Below are 18051 nucleotides of genomic sequence, written 5' to 3' on the forward strand. Positions count from 1 at the left end.
CAGGCTTGGGGGGTTTCCTCACGCTTACAGTGGGGGTCCCTGATGGCTGACGGGGAGCCCTCGCCCTCACCGTGCCCGCCCGAGTTCAGTGCTGAGCAGGCGTTTCCCGTGGTCACTGCCACGACTTCACCTGTTCTACACAAGGCTCGGGATCTAACAACACCAGGCCCTCACGTCTGGGGCTCCGTCTGTCCTGCATCTACAAACCTGAGAGAAAACACCCTTCCGTCGTCCCTCCACTTTGGAAGTCGGCTGTGGGCCACTGGTGCAGAAGCAGCGTCTTCCCTTTTTCCTAAAGCAAAAGCAAATCAACAATACAGACGTTTGAAAGTTGCAGTTTCTTCTTTCCCCAGTTTGTTTTTCATTTGGTTCAGCATTGAATTAAGGAAACTGCAGCTGAATTTCTGAACTACTAAGTCACAAAAAGTGGAATCACATTTCCACTGTAAGAGAAGGCACTCCGGTTCAAGGTTCAGTACCTTAAAACACACACACACACACACACGCACAGACGAGCCCTGCAACACAGTCTACGGCTTTCAATGACACGAAGCAGGCAAGTCAGTTTTATAGCTTTGAGTCAACTGGATCAAAAGCACATTAGGAAAACTTATGGGATGCGGCAAAAGCAGGGTTCAGAGGGAGTTTATAGCTGCAAATGTCGACATTGAAAAAGAAGAAAGATCTCAGGCCAACAACCAACAACCTAAGTTTACACCTTAAGGAAGCTGAAAAAGAACAAACTAAATCCAAAGTTAGCAGAAAGAAGGGAATGTTACGGATTAGAGCATAGAAAAATAAAGGAAAAAAATCAATGAAACCAAAAATCGATTCTTTGCAAAGATAACAAAATAGACAAATCTTTAGCTAGGCTGACAAAGAAAAGATGAAAGAAGACCAAATAACTGAAATCAGAAATGAAAGTGGAAACAGTACTATCAACCCTACAACTATAAAAAGAACTATAATAGAATCCTATTAGCAACTGTCTTCCAACAAATTAGATAACCTACAAGAAATGGAAAAATCCCTTGAAACACTCAAACTGCCTAAGCTGACTCAAGAAGAAATAAAAAATGTCAACAAACTTCTAACAGTAAAGACTGAATCAGTAGTCAGAAACCTTCCAGTTAAGAAAATTCCTGGACCAGATGGCTTCCCAGGTGAACTGTACCAAACATTACAAAAAAGAATAACACTTATCCTTCTCAACTCTTCAAAAAATTGAAGAGGAAGGAACATTTCCTAACTCATTCTATGAGACTAGCATTACTTTGATAGGGGGTCCAGATAAAGACATCACAAGACAAGAAAACGATAGATGAACACCCTTTATGAACATAGATGCAAAAATTCTCAACGAAGTAAGTTGCTGAATTGCAAATCAAATCCAACAACACAGTGAAAATATTATTCACCACGACCGAGTGAGAGTTACCCCAGGAACACAAGCGTGGTTCAACATAAGGAGGTCAATCAGTGTAACACATCACCTCAAGAGGATAAAGGAGAAAACCACATGATCAGCTCAATTGATGGAGAAGAGGCATTTGACAAAATCCAAAAACGTTTCGTCACAAAATCTCTCCGAAAACTAGGAGTGGTGGGAAAATTCCTCAGCACAATAAAGTTATGAAAAACTCACAGCTAGCGTGATACTCAAAGGTGGCGGACCGACACTTTCTCTCTCAGATCAAGGGAGGTCCCCCGGCCACGACCTACCGCACACTCCTGGGCGACGGCGGAGGGGGAAGGGGGCCCCACTCCCTGAGGCCCACCAGATGCCCGTCCACTGTCAGGAGAAACCTCCCTGGGCCCTGAGCGGGTCTGTGCCCCCACCTCCCTCCTCTCCCCTTTCCTACCGGAGCTTTCCAGGTCTGAGTTAGGGTTCCCTCGGGGATGGGGGAGGACAGAGCTGAGCCCGGAGCGCAGCCAGGAGCCGCCCCGCCTGCCCCGCTGGGATCGCACGGGTGTCACCGTCCCCTGCCCCCACGCAGCCGTCGTGTTCATCGTGTGAGTGGTTCCACGGGGCCCGTCTTTCCTCGGGAGCCTCGCCCACCTTTCCGGAGGAAGGACGTGAGGGGCGGCCCAGAGCGCACCTGCCTCCCGGCCTCCGTCTTGTTGAGGATGCTGGTGAGCCTCTGAGTGGCGCTCCTGCACTTCCTCCTGTTGACCGCGGAGGACAGCAGCGGAAGCCAGGCGTTCCAGAAGTGTCGGGCGGCCAGCATCACCAGGGCGCTGCTCCCCGCGACGCCCCCAAACCTGGGAGGGAAGGTGTGGCCTGGAGAGGTGTGGCTGCCGAGGGGAGAGGTGGGGCCCCAAGACGGCTCTGCAGGACCAGGACGGGCTCCGCTCAGGGCAGCCCTGCGGTGACCCGCTCACGAGCCTCGGCTCCCCGTTCCTCGGGCCCGTCCCGGCTCGGACGCTCAGGGCTGCCGGGAACCCCCGGGGGTGAGGTGGGTGCCACCGCACGGGGCAGGCGATGACCCTGGTCACAGGGCCACTGGGGGAGGGGCCGGCCTCGGGGACAGTCCCCAGCGGGCACCGCGCGCCGCAGTCGCCATCATGCCCACCCAAAACACGCGCCCCCGACGCGCCACGCGCACAGTGACCCTGGCCACCGGGGGCCGCAGCCCACCTCGCGCTCTCTACGAAGGCCTTGGAGGCCGTCAGGCGCAGCTGCTTCCGGCCCCGGAGGTTACCCATGATGCTCCTGCCCCGGATGCAGGCTGCGGTGCTCAGCATCTCCGCCACCAACTCAGCCTCCACCCTGGGGACAGACAAGCGCCGCGGCTCCCGGGAGGCTCCTAGGGGAGGGAGGTGCTGCCGAGAGGGGCGGGCCCTGGGGACACCCCACCCCGCCCCCCGGAGAGAGCCCTGGGGAGTCCAGAGTAACGTCATGAAGGTCCCCAAACCAGAACTAACTGGCTGAGTCCAGTCAACCCGCAGAACCATGAGGCAGAATCATAAGCTGATGTTGGAATGACTAAAACGTAGGGGGTCTTGTGCGGCGGCAGCAGCAACAGAACGAGGCGCCCGCCCCACGCGAGGCCGGGCCCTGCGGAGCAAGGGGGCCCCGTTCCCCGTGCCCCAGAGCACGTCTTGTTCAGGGGGCCTAGGCTCTGCGCTGAGAGCTCAGAACGTACAATTTACACTCAGCAACGTCAAGGGTGCCGTGAGCTCTCTTCTCTCAGCCACGCCGTGGCTTGTGCACACAACAACCGCACGCACGTCCCTGCAACTCGGCTCAGGGGGCACCAGGCTTACTCTAGGAGAAAAGCACTGGTTTCTGGGTAGACCTCCCCCCCACGGCCCGGGAGGCCCCGCAGCCAGGTACCTGCCTGCAGGAGCCAGCTGCTCCGCCACCCTGCCCGTCAGGAGTCTAGGGGAGAAAGAGGCTGTCCCTCAGCCTGCAAGGATCTGCAGGGCACGGTCAAGCTCACGCTCTGGGGGTGAATCGGAGGCTGGCCCCGTCCCCCAGGATGGGCATGCCAACCCAGCGGGAGGTGGAGGAGGGCCTGGCCCCGCCTGGGCCCTGGCGTTGCTGTCCTGGAGACCTGGATCTTTAGGACGTGGTCCTTCGGGAGAGTCCGTCAATGACAACTGGGTGATCTGCTGATGGTGACCATCTATATGCTTACGGCTTACTTTGTTCTATCAGCCACTGAGAGAGGAATGTCCAAATCTACAGCTATAAGTGTGGCTGTATCTAACTTTTTGCTTCTTGAATTCTGAAGCTCTGCTCTTAAGTGTATACACATTTAAGATTTTTACGTGTTCTTGCTGATTGAGCCCTTTTATCATTGTGAAATGTCTATCTCTGATCCCACATCCTGGGAGCTTTACTACAGCCCCACAGTGTTCTTGCAACTGGTGCTGCAGAGGCCATCTTTCCCCCTCCGTTTACTTTTCACCTGTGTCTTTGTATTTGAAGAGTGTCTCTTGAACGTGGCTTCGAGTTGGGTCTTCCTTTTTGGGTCCAGTGGGATAAACTCTGGACTTTAACTGGAGTGTTGGTCCATTTACATTTCATAGATCTGTTGATGTGGTTGGGTTAAATCTTCTATTTTGTTACTTGCTTTCCTTCTGTCCCATATGTTCGTTCTTTCTTTCCTCCCCTCTTTTGGATTAATTGAATATTTTTAGTATTCCATTTTATCTTCTCCATTGGATCTCTAGGTATAATTCTTTTATTGTTTCTGCAGTACTTGCTCTAGAGACTGCAACATACATTCCTAACTAATCACAGTCTACGGTGAATTAATATTACATCACTTCACAGACGGTGTAAGAACTCTCGATATACCCCTACCTCTCCCATTCCCATCCTTTGTGTTATCACTGTCATACATTTTACTTCCACATTTGTTAATAATCCCACAATACAATGCATTTTTGTTTGAAACAGGCGTATGTCTTTTAAAGAATTTAAGAACCGAAGGGGGAAAAACCTTTTATGTTCAGCCACACAGTCACCACTTGGGGCGTTCCTCACTACTTCCTGAACTGAGTTTCCATCTGGTACCATCTTCCTTCAGGCTGAAGAACTTCCTTTAGCATTTCTTGTTCTGTGGGTCTTCTGGGAATGGATTCTCTTAGTTTTAATTAATCTAAAATGGCTTGATTTTGCCTTCATTTTTCAAAGGCTATTTTTGGTGTATATAGAATTCTAGATCGACAGGGCTTTTTCTTTTTTACCACTTAGGATGGTTTACTTTGTTCCTGTTGAGAACTCGCCTCTCATCCCTGTCTCCCTGTGTGTAATGCATCCTTTTCCCCTTCCACCTTCCTTCCAGGGTTTTCTTGTCACCTTGGTCTCCAGCGATTTGACTACAATAAAAATAGGTGTGGTTTCCCTCGTGTACCTCCTGCTTGGAGTTCATTGAGAATCTTGGATCTCTGGGTTGATATTTTTAATTCAATTTGAAACAATTTCAGCTATTACATTTTCGAATATATGTACTCCCACCTCGCCCTCTGGCCTCTGTCCTTCTGAGACCACACCTGCACTTGTGCTGTCCCACGGGCACCAGCCCACTGGTCCCCAGGGCGCTGGCTCCTCTGTTTTTCAGGCCTTTCTCCCTGTGCTTCAGTTTCCGTAGTGTGCTGACCTGCGTTCAGAGTTACTGATCACTTCTCCAGTGTTCAAATGTCAAGCTCTCTCAGTGATATTTCCATGTCAGAGACTCTACTTGTCATTTCTAGAATTTCCACTTAGTTCTTTAATTAGAGTTTCCATTTCTTTGTTGGAATTCACCACCTGTAATTTGCCCGTTAAAATCCTTTCTTTCCTTTCTTGTACCTACAATAACTGTTTTAAATTCATCGTCTGCTAATTCCAACGTCTGTGTCATGTCTGACTGCTGACTGCTTTTTCTCCTGGTATGGGCCACAGTTTCTTGTTTTTCCACGTGCCTGGTGATGTTTGCTGTTATGCTGGGCACTGGGCGGGGGCGGGGGTGGAGGGCTGTCTTGCTGAGAGCGTGGATTACGTTGCCTTCCTTTAAAGGAAGGTGGGGTTTCATTCTGGAGGGCAGTGAATTCACCTGTGGCTCATCCTTATCCTCCTGAGATTTGGACTGGGCGTCTTGGAGTGCGCGCGGCCCTCAGAGCCCAGCCCCTAAGGCGTGGTCTTCCTGAATGCCCCGGCGGTTCAGCGAGGGCTCCCTGACTCTCCTCGGTCAGCACAGGGCCTCCGGCATCTCTGTCACCTGCTTCCTGCCAGGCCCGCGGGATCTGGCCTTCTCTGTCCAGGAACCTCCTCGCTCGTCTTGCATCCTGTGGAGTCCAGAGGTCCCAGCAGCCCCAGGGTTTGGTCTCTGTCTCCCGCGAGCATTTCTTCTGTCTGGGCTCCAGCTCCTGGTGCCGCAGTTTGGGCAGCGCCCAGCGCCCCCAGGCAGAGCGCGAGGGTGCATGTGGGGCTCACTTCTGATGGCCTCTTCTTGCAAGAAGAGCAGACTTGGGCCATCTGTTGGCCAATGTCTGGAAGCAGTTGTTTCATGTATTTTGTCAAGTTTATCCATTGTGTGTCATGGCCAGAACTGGTAGAAAAAGTGACTTTTAAGTTCACATAAAAACCCAACAGTGATGATGATTATGTTAAATAAAAGTGCTAAACAAAGTAGAAAGGTAATCTCTGTTGGTCTGTTTTAGGAATCTACATGAAATTCCTTATTAATATATATTCCTTTACATTAATAGTATAAATATGAAACTGATTCTGGTAATTACACACTCAGAGGTGAGAATACTAATTGATTAGTAACTGCACTATTTTTTTTTTTTTTCGGTACGCGGGCCTCTCACCGTTGTGGCCCCTCCCGCTGCGGAGCACAGGCTCCAGACGCGCAGGCTCAGCGGCCATGGCTCACGGGCCCAGCCGCTCCGCGGCATGTGGGATCCTCCCAGTCCGGGGCACGAACCCGTGTCCCCTGCATCGGCAGGCAGACTCTCAACCACTGCGCCACCAGGGAAGCCCTAACTGCACTATTTTTCACGAAGATCTGAAAACTATTTTCACTATTACTGTGAAACGCTATCATAAAAATTACTCTGTGACCAATTCCACACTGAGTTTCTTTACATAACTTGCAAAATAGAAAAAGTCAGCATAAAAATTTGAAATATGTATAATTTTTTTTAAAAAAAGGTGAATCATCAGCAGTACACGCCACGTGGCTGAAGTTGACCATGGATCCTGCTGGCTGGGGACAGGGTCCAAGGCTCCGAGGGGCCGGCAAGACCACTGTGCAGTCGGCACCCCCTAGAGAGCCAAGGGCCGCTCACCTCTGCCTGTCCAGACTCCTAGCGCCCAGTTCCAGGCCTGGACACAGCTGGCCCTCAGTGTGGCTGAAAAACGGGTCAGGTCCACAGTCAAACCCGGGGAGGGGGTGACCCCACTGAGAGTAGTGACACCGATCACCACTAGAGGACAGCAACAGTCTAAAATGAGTTCTCAAAGGTCTTAAGGCGAAAACCAAACTTTTACATAGTCTTGTATGACCTCCCCTTTCCCTACTACCATATGTAAACATTTATGTTTTTAGCCTATTTTATTATAAGAATTGCTGTTTTAAAATAAAAGTCAATTTAAGAATCACTGAGGAAATAACGGCGAGGCTGGGGCGCACACCCGTCACCGCAGCAGGCACCCTGCCACCCCGTCCCCTGACAAACTCTGCTGCGCCCGCAACGAGTAGTGAAATCAGCCTTAACTCCGTTACAGGAAGACGATGCAGCAGCCCTCACACCACACGCCGACTCTTTCTTTATGAATGTAGTCTTTTTCTTTCTTTTAAAATCAACCTTTTAATTTTTATCCAAGTGGTACCTCCCACATGGTTAAGAACTCCCCTGCCCAGGTCCCGGCTCTGCTCCCAAGAGGGAAGGATTCGTAGGTCCTCAGCCCCGTCCTCTGGCAGGCGTATGCTTTCCTCCCAAACACTGGCTTCTATCTTGATTTGCCCAATTTATGAATTTTAACCATTACCTATAGAAGTCCCTTTTCCCAACTTATGAATATAGCTGGTCCCAGCATCACTTTTAATTCCCTTATTTATCATCTTTGTACCTCAGAATATCTGGTGGACCCTCAACAAGTGAGGGTCCACTTCTCAGATGAGGGTCTCACGCCACCTGTCCTCTTCCCCCTTCCCGCTGCTGAAGTATGTTATCTGTGCTTTTACTTTACTTTTGTACTGTCAAAATTGGTAACATTGATATTTTATTAGGTAAGCACAAATAAGTCTTCTTTGTCAAAATGCTAATCCTAACACTGGAATATCAATAAACACCATGATAATGTCTGTGTTTTTCACTGAAGAGGCAAGCTATTACCTTTGTTATCTCCTGGCATTTCCAACTGGCTTTTCTCCCTCCCTCCTTTAGCACGATACCTGTAAACTCTCCACAACGCTGGGTCCTCCTGTGGCCCCGCCTGCACCCCCGGGGCCTCCCCTACCTCCTTGCTGAGGAGGCTCTCAGCGAGCAGCGCAGCTCGGCACCTTTTCTGGATTGCGTCTCCATCTCCAGCATCCAACATCTTTCTCTTTTCTGGGTTACTCCCTTGCTTTTCTGGAGTGTATCCTCAATTAACTTTCTAAAAACAGGTGTGTGGCAAATACATTTTCCAGGTCCTCATCTGTTTAAAAGTAGCTTTCTTTACCGGGATACTTGAAACTTTGGGTGAGTTAGAATTACACGTTGAAAACTACTGCCACTTAGAACGTTCCACTTTCTTTCAGCTTCTAGTGAGAAGACTGTTGGTTTCTGAGAAGACTGTTGCGTTTCTATTTCCTTCTTCTTTTTCTTTTCTTCTAAATGCTGTAGGATAGTCTCCGTATCTGCCGTGACCTGATGATCCCATGACGTATCTGGATGAGAGTGTCTCTTCATTCTTCTCGCCGGTCATTTAGTGGGAGGGTCAGTCACGAGATGGTGTCCTCTGCTCAGGGAAGCTCCTGCGTCTCACTCCTTTCTTAAGAACGCTTTCTTCCCTCTTTCTGGAACTCCAATAGTTGGGTTTAGGACCTCCTATTGTTTCTTCTGGCTTTTCTGTCACATTTCCTGCCTGTCCTTCTTCATATATTTTCTGCACGATTTCCTCACACTTTATCTTCTAGCCCTTCACTGACTTTATTTTCAACTTCAGAAATTACCTTTTTAATTTTGAAGAGATCTTTAGTCCTTTTCCTTTTGATCCTCATTCGTTTTCCACAACACTACATTTTAACTTTTAAATGCTGCATCTTCTCAAATACCTTGGAGGTTATTATTATTATTTTTTAAATATTTCTTCTGATCATCATGTAATCTGTTCTGTGGAATGAATTACAGAAACCTCAGCTACAGCTAGAGTCAGGCCAGGCCTGTCAGGGAGGTCCCACGTCCGCCACGCGCCGCAACTACCCCAAACAGGAAGGGGCCTCGCCTACATCTCAGGTAGGAAGGTGCCTCTACTTACTGTCCGCAGGAGGAAGAAACCTTCACTCCACCCCCGACAGCCCAGCCAATCAGAGACCGGCGCAGATAGCCGACAGGAAGCCGCGGTACTTTGGACCCCCAACTCCCCCAGTGGACTCTGGGTATCACAGCCCCTCCTGACTCCCCCTTTTTCCTAGAAAAGCAAGATCCCCCTCCTTGTTTTCCAGATTTCCTGTGGTCCACCAAAGTTTGCATTTCCCTAATTGCAATTCCTCTGCTATCCCTGAATGAACCTGCCTTCCCTGGTGAGATAACTGGACACTATATTATAAAAGCTGACAGTTTCATCCAGAGTAATTTCCCCTATTTCTTCTCGTTGGTCTTCTCTTCAGAGCTGAGGGCCTTCTCAAAAGTCTGAGGAACCTCGGTTCACACTGGAGAGTGTGCATACGATGCTGGTGGGGAGCTCGGAATGGCTTATCTGCTGATGGGCACAGTTTTACAGTTGTTGGTGGAGACCAGTGTCTGGCGGGGACCCCTGTGCCAAGGACCAGAGGCTTCCGGGAAGCACCCAGAGTCCCTGCCTGGTATCAGATGCCTGCCGGGGGGCCGGGTGTTCCGTGCGCTATTGCTGCGCCTTCTCCGTCTCCGCAGGCTGGGCACCTGAGCCGGCTGCCCCCTGGCCGTCACGGAGCCCTCGGCCCCCACCTGCTGCAAGGTGAGGCCAGGGCAGGACGTTCGAAAGCCTTTCAGAAGGAAAGTCCTTCTCAGGATGGATTGTTGAGCAAAAGCCACCTCTGTTTTGGAGGAAAGGCAGTCACGAGGGAAAGGCCCTTGGGGGGGGTGGGCGCAGTGAGACATGCTGGGCTGGCCTGGGGGCTCCATCCAGCCTCTGCTTCAGCTGCCTTGGTTTTCACAGGGAAACTTCCAGACACGCAACCAGCTGCCTGGGCTCCAGTCCCCGCTCCGCCTCCACCTGCTGGGTGGCCTCTGGCGAGGGCCTCAGCCTCTGCCTACCTTGGTTTCCTTGCTCCCAGTGCGGGCACCGCAGCCCCTGCCCAGGAGCCACTGCAGGGACAGATGAGGTGCGGGTGGGGCCTCCACGGGAGCTCTGAGCAGCCTGTGGGCTTGGCTGCATGCGAGGCGGGTGACCACAGCTCGGGTCGTGGTCACTTGTCAGCCCCCAAACACCCATGGGGGTGTTCCACGCAGGCCCCAGAGCAGCCTCTGGGATGTGGCGGCCGCGCTCCCGCACCTGGCCCCGGGATCCTGACCGAGAGAGGCTCAGGCCTCCACTCCCATCACCCAGAGGCAGGAGGCCAGGCCTCCTTGGATCCAGCCTCGAGCGGTCAGCTTGGCTGTGCGGCCACGATGGGTGTCTTCCTGGCCTGGGGGCCGGGATCCCGTAATAGAAGTAAGGCAAAGGGAAGAGCCTCAAGGGAAACAGTCTTTACAGCAGAAATACAACAGAAACCAATTTAAAACAGCCTCCTGTTCAGAAGAGGGAAGGATCAGGAGGCCTGATCACTGATGAGCTGAATGGGGCCCGGGGCACAGGGCCAAGTGGCCTGGAGCGTCTGCGGCCGTCCCGGGGGCCCCGGAGAGCCAGCCGCCAGCAGCGCTCAGGCAGAGAGGAGCCAGTGGCAGGAGGATATTTTCCCTTCGCTGAAATCACCCTTCAATTACTTCCGAATTTACTTGGCCTCCTAAGTCGCCTGCTCAAAACTACTCTCAACAAAGCTGCCTGCCTGTGGGGAGCGGCCGACGGTTGAGCCTTGAGGCCCTTTCTGCCTCTGTGCCCCCGTCACGCCCACAGCTGGCGAGGCTCGTGGGGCCTCGGGATCCTGCTGAACACGGCTCTCCAGGGGCCGCAGCTGAGGCGTCGCCCCGGCCGACGCGGGGCTGGCGGGGCAGCTACAGGGCCGAGCGGGTGAGGCTGCGGGCCCCGCCTGGTGGGCTCGGAGGAGGCAGCGCGCCCCAGGGACACAGGTCGGACGCTGGGGTGACTCACGGACTGAAGGCCTGCAGGTGCTTGATGCCTGTCTGGATGGCCTTCTGCGAGCAGGCCATGGTGGCCTCGTGGTCCCGGGCCACGTAGGTGAAGTGGGCCAGCCGCGTCAGGGTCTGCAGCTCCACAAGGGGGTCCGACCAGCTGCACTCCGAGGCCATCTTCACCAGCTGCCGGTGGCGGGGGGAGGGGCGTCTGTGAGTGGGGGGCGTCTCTGCTGCCAGCTCACGGCTGACATCACACGGACGGGCCCAGTGGTCACCCGGCCTAGGCTGACTCAGCCTAGGTCACCTGCGAGGTTGAGGTTCCAGCTGCCAACTGCGGCCAAGCCAGGGAGGGGCTGGCGGGGTGGGGACAAATGTCCCAGTGTCCACACTGCGTTCCTGCCACGCGGGCAGCCCTGCCCTCTGACGAGCCAGGAGACCAGACTCAGGGGCCCCGAGGGGACCGTTCGGCTCTGTTGGGAGCGCTGTGCTGAGAACGCGGCAGGGCCGCTGGCCACCTGGGGCTCCTTGTCTGGACAGCGGGATTCGAATAAGCGCCTCGAGTCGGGGAGCCTTGTCGGGGCACAGCCCCTGGAATGCCTGCCAGGCGCCTAGTGACACCCACGTGGGCCAAGGGGGAGGCAGGTGGCTTCCGGGGGGAGGTGCCACCTGCGGGGTGAGGGAGCGGCAGCTACCTGAGCCAGCGGGGGCACGGTGAAGTCCATGAGGCCCAGCCCGTTGCAGGAGTACATCTCCAGAGCAACGAGGACTCTGGTCAGCGAGTTGATGTCCTCGTTGGTGCCCTGGTGGGAGGCAAGTGCAGAGGGCCCGTCACCCCGGGCGCTGGAGGGTCTGGACTACTCGGGAAGTGACCCTGTGAAACACCAGCTCTGTGGCAACGATCGGAGCTATTTGTGTAAATGTTTGTCTCCGAGTTACCTCTTCATGTAACAAAGAGGAGTAGGCGCCGGAGCCCCTAAGGTGGCCCGGCGGCTGGCTGACCCGGCCAGAGGTGGAGGGCCGGCGGCCAGGCACAGCGGCTGGCCCTCTGCCTGGAGGCCCCTCCCCTGGTCCTGCTCCAACCCGGTGCTCACTCCTGGCAGGCTCCGATGCCCCTCCCTGATGGTCCCCGTCTTGCACCTGAGCCACATGTCCTGGCTCCAGCTGGGCCCCAGGGAACCCCCCGCTGGTCTCCATCCACAGCCCACGTCTGCAGGAGCAGACGCCGTGGGGCTGGCCCTGCCCCCTCCCCTCTGGGTCCCTGGTTGCTCCCCTGCCCACTCACCCCGACGGCCCTGCATTCACAGCTCAGGTGGCCCGTGGGGCCCTGCCAGGGAGGTGCCCCCCTCTGGCCTAGATGCACCTCCAGATGAAGCCACAGCGAGGTGTCCCCGAGGGTGGACAGCACCCCCAGAGGCCCAGCGGCTGTTGGTGGACAGTTAGAACTGTGGCCAGTCGGCTGGAGGAACGAGGGGATGTTCCAGCGGCCAGGCAGGCAGAGGAGGCCTCGTGCCCCATCTCTCGGGGGTCGGCCTCGGCAAGGACAGACCCTCCTGAAGGGAAGCACTCCTTCCGCAGCCCCACCGCCCTGTCCCCCAGGCTGCTCGCCCTCGGTGGGGAAGACCAGAGGGGGCTCCCCCCGGCCCGCACCTGCTCGTCCGTGCCCAGGCGCGGCCCGATCTGCTGCTGCAGGAGCTGCTTGGCCTTCACCCACGTGGCGATGAGCTGCTGCCGGGCGCTCACGGGCACCGCCTCCTCAGGCACCGTCCCGTTGGTCAGGTTCAGGGCGAACTCGCAGACCTGAAACGGAGGTGTCCTTGTTCATGACACCTGAATCCAAACAGGGAACCCGAGCCGAGACCCAAAGCTGCAAAAACAAGCAGACGTGGCTCCCGGTCCAGAAGGGAAGGTGGCCCAAACACGCGCTAGTCCTGGGGCGGAGGCACCGCCTCGGGAGGGAGGAGGCACTGCTCTCGGCCACACTTGGGGCAGCCGCAGGCTCTGCAGGTCCCTCAAGCTCACTACAGAACTCACTTTCCCTCACATTTACTAGGAGTGGGTGATGGGTCATCAGATGCTTGTCGACACCCATCACCATCCCTCCTCCTTGACTGGGATGTGACCTCCGCACAGTCCACGTCACCAGGAGATGCAATCAGGGGACAAAGGGCCCCACTCGGTCACCATGGAACCGTCCGTATCCCTGGTCTGGGCATCTTTTATTTGGTGTTGTGGCTTTCCTGCTCTGAGCTGGCACTGGTCCTATTTTTCTGGCCTCATGTCCCCATTTTTCTGAGTTCTGGGCCTTGCAGGGATGTCCCCACCACTGACACCCAGGTGTCCTCGTCTTGTTTCCTTGCTTTTAGAGAAAGCGTGTCCCCCACCCCGCGCCCCATTTCCGGGCAGGTGAGGATGCCTGCAGCTTCCCTTCCTCAACGGCTCTCCCACGGACGCCTGCACTGACCGGGGTCGGCCACCCCCCGGCTCCGATGCCACCCGCGGGCGCGGCACCTCCACTGCGGTCCTGACGTCAGAGGCGGCCTCGGGGTCCAGCGGTGTACGAAGTGGGTGTGGGCGTGCTTGTCTTCTAGACTTCTCTGGCGTCGGGGCCGGGATCCAGGGGATGATCAGGCCTCGCGCCAGGGTGCCGCAGAGCATCGCCAGCAGCACCAAGTCTCTGGAAGAGAAGCGTGTACGGGCCAGGCCATCCCAGGGAGGAAGCCGCGGTGACGGGACTGCCCGCGGCGGAGGCTCGTCCTCCACCGGGCGGCCTTCACGCCTGGGAGACACCTGTGCCATGTGGGCTGGACTCCTCAGGGAGTCCCGCGGGGCCTGGACAGAAAGGCCCACCTGGCCACCGTGCCCGCTGCCGGGCCGTCCAGCAGGCCCTCCACTGGGCGACAGATGGAGTGGGCTTGGACCAGAACTTCCCTGCTTCCTCCTGAAACGTCTCAGCACTAAAACATTTAAAACCGTCAAACGCGGTCCGACCTGTGTCTACGACAGAGACACGGACACCCGCCTAGAAAGAGAGGTGCTCCCACAACCCCTACGGTCCCGGGGACCCTGCCAGGGCCTCGCGCCAGAGGAGAGGTGAGGGCACTGGCAGGCCCGTCCTCCATAGCTGCTCCGTCCTGCTCGCAGTGTAAAAATCCCCACGGGCACATGTAGCTGCGTCCTGACTCACACAAGCCTTTCTACTTCGGGATCTGGCGAAAAACTTTAAATTTGAGTGTTTAGACTAAAAGCCCAACCACCAGAAAACACAAAGAGGGCTTCAAAAAGTCATCCTCGTTAGGTAAACGTCTGACCTGACTCGATGCTTTCACATTTCTAACTTCAGGTAGTGAAAACATCGGTCTCTCATGAGTTCACACCACCTGGATATGAAAACTCTCGGACACTGATTTTCAAGCCGCCCCAAATCAGACCAAGGTCGGTTTCCACCCCTGTTCCTACGAGACTCGGGCCTCAGCCAACCTCCCTCAGAATCGCGCTGTCTGAAACAAGAGTGTGAGAGGCTGGGAATCCGCGTGCGGCCCGAGGGCGCCTGAGCACACGTTGCGCTGCGGCTTAGAGAGGGTGAGTACCTTGCTCGGGGTGCCCGGCCAGCACACGGAGGCCCTGTCACTGCTAGGCACCGGCGAGGGTGGCCCCGCACGCCCCACCCCACAGCTCCCGGCCGCATCCCGGGGTCTCTGGCCGGGGCGGGATGGGGCCCTCCTGGGGAGCCAGGGCGCACACAGCGACCGCCAGCCTCACCCACCCGCTGTGGCCCACGGCCTTGGTGACGCCCAGGAGGTGGTACAGGGCGCCCACGACCTCCCTCTGACGCCTGGCCGTGATGAGGTGTTGGTTGTGGTTCAGGACGCAGGCCACGGCGTTCTGCACGAGCCACGCCTCCTGTATCTTCTGCCCGATGTCGGCCGAGCGCAGCCAGCTGTTCATGGCGTACTGCGACAGGCCCTCTATCCAGGTCCTACAGAAGGCGTGCGTCAGGCTCTCCCCGGGATCCAGACCCTTCCCAAACCGGCACAAAGACACCAGTGTGAAGCCGTCCCTAGAGCCCAGGGGTCAGAAAGATGCCCCGCTGGGAGCTGCCCGGCTCCTCCCGCCTCCACCCCATCCGCCTGGCTCTCTCGTCTCCCTGCTGGATGCCCCTCACTCAGCCCCTCCCTGGCCGAGGACGGACCCCTGGCCGAGGCTTGCAGGCCGCCAGTCCACCTCTGCACCTGCCTGTGCCAGTCTCCTCGGCCCATCGCACACAGGCTGCCCTCCTCCGTCCACAGGGACGCGTGGGACCTGCTGGCCGTAGACCAGCGCCTGGCAAGCCCTTTCTCTAAAGGGCCAGACAGTTAGTGCCCCGGGCTTCGACAGCTACATGGTGCCTCTGTTGTGTGCTTTTCGCTATTTAACTTCACAAACTTCAAAACCATCAAAACCACTGTTAGCTCGTGGGCTGTACAAAAGCGGAGGTCAGGTGTGGCCTGGGCCCTCCTCCAGGCGTGGGGAGCCCGGCCCCAGACGGGAGTGGCGGTGGCCCCTGGGCTGCGCTCTCACAGGCGACTTAAAACCCCAAGACAAACCCCATCTGCACAAAACCAGGGCCCTCCTTCCTGTGCCTCTCGTGGGCATAGGGAGACCGGCGGCGTCCCCGACCCCCGCATAGCCGGCGGGCATGAGGGCCTGTCCACTGGGTGCGACAAACAGGAAAGTAGGTCCCTCTCCACATTCAGCGGGGAGCAGCCAACAGCCTCGGCTCCTGCGGCACCGCCACGCGGACATTCACTCACCACCGTGTTCACCTCTCAAATATTTAATTTTAGATGAAACGACGGCTAAAAACTGTGGTTGTTTCCACAGCACCTCGATTTCATGATTGAACCGCACGTGGCTTCTCACGTGGGCAAGTCTCTGGGGGGTTCCCTGTGGACCCTCTTTCCGTTCACATACTTCCCGGGACAGTTCCCCGTGGCCAGCCCCGCCTGCCGCTTCCCTCGGCGGACACCAACTCCCTCACATCTCGTTTCCACCAATCACGAGGAAGACAACCCACAGTGAACAACGACGTGAGCTGGTGAGCCGCGCCGGACAGCCAGCCACTTCTCTCGCATGTCCGGGCGCAGCCCCCATGCCAGCCTGTGCCCCCGACCACACATGAGCGCTGCCAGGAGCGTAGGACGCGTCCCCGCGGCTCCCTTACCGGTACGTGATCCACTCGGCGTTGTCCTCTGGGGACTCGGGTATGTAGCCCACCGGGTGCTGGCTCAGGTCCTCGGGGGGCGTGGGACGGTCGTTTAGCTGCACGCCCTCTGATCGCAGCAGGTGGACGGTGGCCTGCAGAGGAAGTGAGTAGAGTGGAGGAGACGTCCAGAGAGCACAGACCCACCGCGATGCCCCCAGGGCCTTCCCGGCCCCTGGGTCCTCCCTGCCTGCAGCGACACTTCCCCCACCCCACGCCGCTGCTTCACCCATACACGCTGCATCTCAGAGAGAGACGGGCTCCTTTTGAGAGCACAGCCTGAGCCCCCAGGGACACAAAGGTCCCCTCATCACACCACAGGCGTCCACGGCACCCCAGTCCCCGTCCCTCCACGGCTGTGCACTGAAGCCCTGCAGGCTGACAGGACCAAGGATGGGGGCAGGTGGCCTTGCCTGCCTCCTGGGGGTGATGCCGGCTCCATCCCTGGCTCTGCGGTCACCTGCCCCCAGCTCTCAGCATGGCCTGGCCCTCAGGAGGTGCTCAGCAAACCCTCACTGAACGAGCCGGGGAGTTCTGGCCGGGTTACCCCATCGACCCCCAAAATAAACAACCTCAAGTGGCCCCAAGAATCCCGAAGTTACAAAGTATCACCAAAATCACCACGACGTGCAGGTGCAGGATCCCAGTACCAGCTCAGACCCAGCTCAGCCACCTGGCTGGCGCCGGGGTCTCTGCACGCTCACTGCAGGGGGCGGGAGCGACCGCAGCTCAGGGCCGAGGGGGAGGTCCCCGCAGCCTTCAGCGGCCTCTGAGGGGAGGAGCTCAGAACACACGCTCCTCCCTTACCGTGGGTTCAAAGTGCTTTTGAGGTTATTCCCATGCAGAGGGCACTCCCAAATCCAGTAACCATCAGCCTGCAGTACCTATGTCACCATGGATCCACAATTCAAACATTACTTCTAAGGAAAATTAACATCTACACCCCTCACGATACATTCTGATTTATGTTTTTCTCCCGGAAAATCTCCCAAGAACCCAGGAAAACTTCCCTAAAGGACAGGCTCCTTTGGGAGCAGGGCTGGAGTATAAGGGTCACGTCCGTGCAGACGCAGGTGACACGGGGGCCGAGGGGCCGTGGGCAGGGACGCACCTCGGCGTTGATGAACCCCACCTCCGCGAACTTGCGCAGCAGGCTGGGGGACGCCTGCCTCTGCAGGGTGGCATCTGACTGGCCCGAGGAGTCCTGCCCCGCGCCGTCCCCGCCCTTCGTCTTCTTCCCTGGAAACAGCAGAGCGGCAGGATGCTCAGAACCCGAACAGCCTTTCAGGGAACGCGGTGCAGCCCCGGGTGCGGTGGCGGGGTCTCTGCGGGGTGGCACTGTGCCCAGGAGGGGCTGGCAGAAACCTCCCAAGCGCAGGGGCCCCACGGGGCGGCGAGGTGTCCCCAAAGCCAGCTTGGCCGCGGCCAATCTCCCGCCGATTCCCTGACAGCTGGGCTCTTGGTTCTGTTCGCGCTGTTCTGCCCCTCAACAAGCCCCGGCCCCGCCCCCAACACCCATGCCCCGGGCCTCCTGGGACTGCCCGCAGGTCCCCCCATCCTCACCGTCCGCAAGACCAACCTCTCCCAGGGACCTGCAGGCCAGACTCGTGCGGACCCAGCGCTGACAGGGGGAGCCGGCCCGGGCCCACCGTCTGCCCGCAGGCCCCCCGCCTGCAGCCCTGGGTCCCCTTGCAGCGACCCCAGGTCGCCTGGGGAGACCCCGCCGGTGCGGGCGCCCCGGCGTGGCCCCGGGGCCTACCTCGTTTGAGCCTCGCCTGCCGCTCCACCTTGCCGACGTCATACGCGAGGCAGAAGCGGCTGGCCGTCCGGCACACATCCCACACGCCCTGCTTCCGGGCCACCTTGGCCAGCTCGGCCCAGATCTGCACCCTGCA

The 18051-nt window shown here is 56.9% G+C and overlaps 1 protein-coding gene across 1 annotated transcript in view; it reads right to left on the reverse strand.

Annotated features, from left to right (window-relative positions):
* CFAP46 (cilia and flagella associated protein 46) overlaps window positions 1-18051 on the reverse strand; it is an 89262-nt gene that overhangs the window by 47094 nt on the left and 24117 nt on the right. Inside the window, exons 15-24 of the mRNA XM_028481955.2 lie at window positions 17916-18046; window positions 17268-17395; window positions 16118-16251; window positions 14681-14893; window positions 13426-13591; window positions 12565-12714; window positions 11610-11717; window positions 10934-11100; window positions 2100-2262; window positions 208-292 (exon numbers count right to left, since the gene is read on the reverse strand). Coding sequence (XP_028337756.2) covers window positions 208-292; window positions 2100-2262; window positions 10934-11100; window positions 11610-11717; window positions 12565-12714; window positions 13426-13591; window positions 14681-14893; window positions 16118-16251; window positions 17268-17395; window positions 17916-18046 — 1445 coding nt within the window. The remainder of the gene's footprint in view (window positions 1-207; window positions 293-2099; window positions 2263-10933; window positions 11101-11609; window positions 11718-12564; window positions 12715-13425; window positions 13592-14680; window positions 14894-16117; window positions 16252-17267; window positions 17396-17915; window positions 18047-18051) is intronic.

Source organism: Physeter macrocephalus, chromosome 20, assembly GCF_002837175.3.
Source record: "Physeter macrocephalus isolate SW-GA chromosome 20, ASM283717v5, whole genome shotgun sequence".
Classification (NCBI taxonomy): Eukaryota; Metazoa; Chordata; class Mammalia; order Artiodactyla; family Physeteridae; genus Physeter; species Physeter macrocephalus.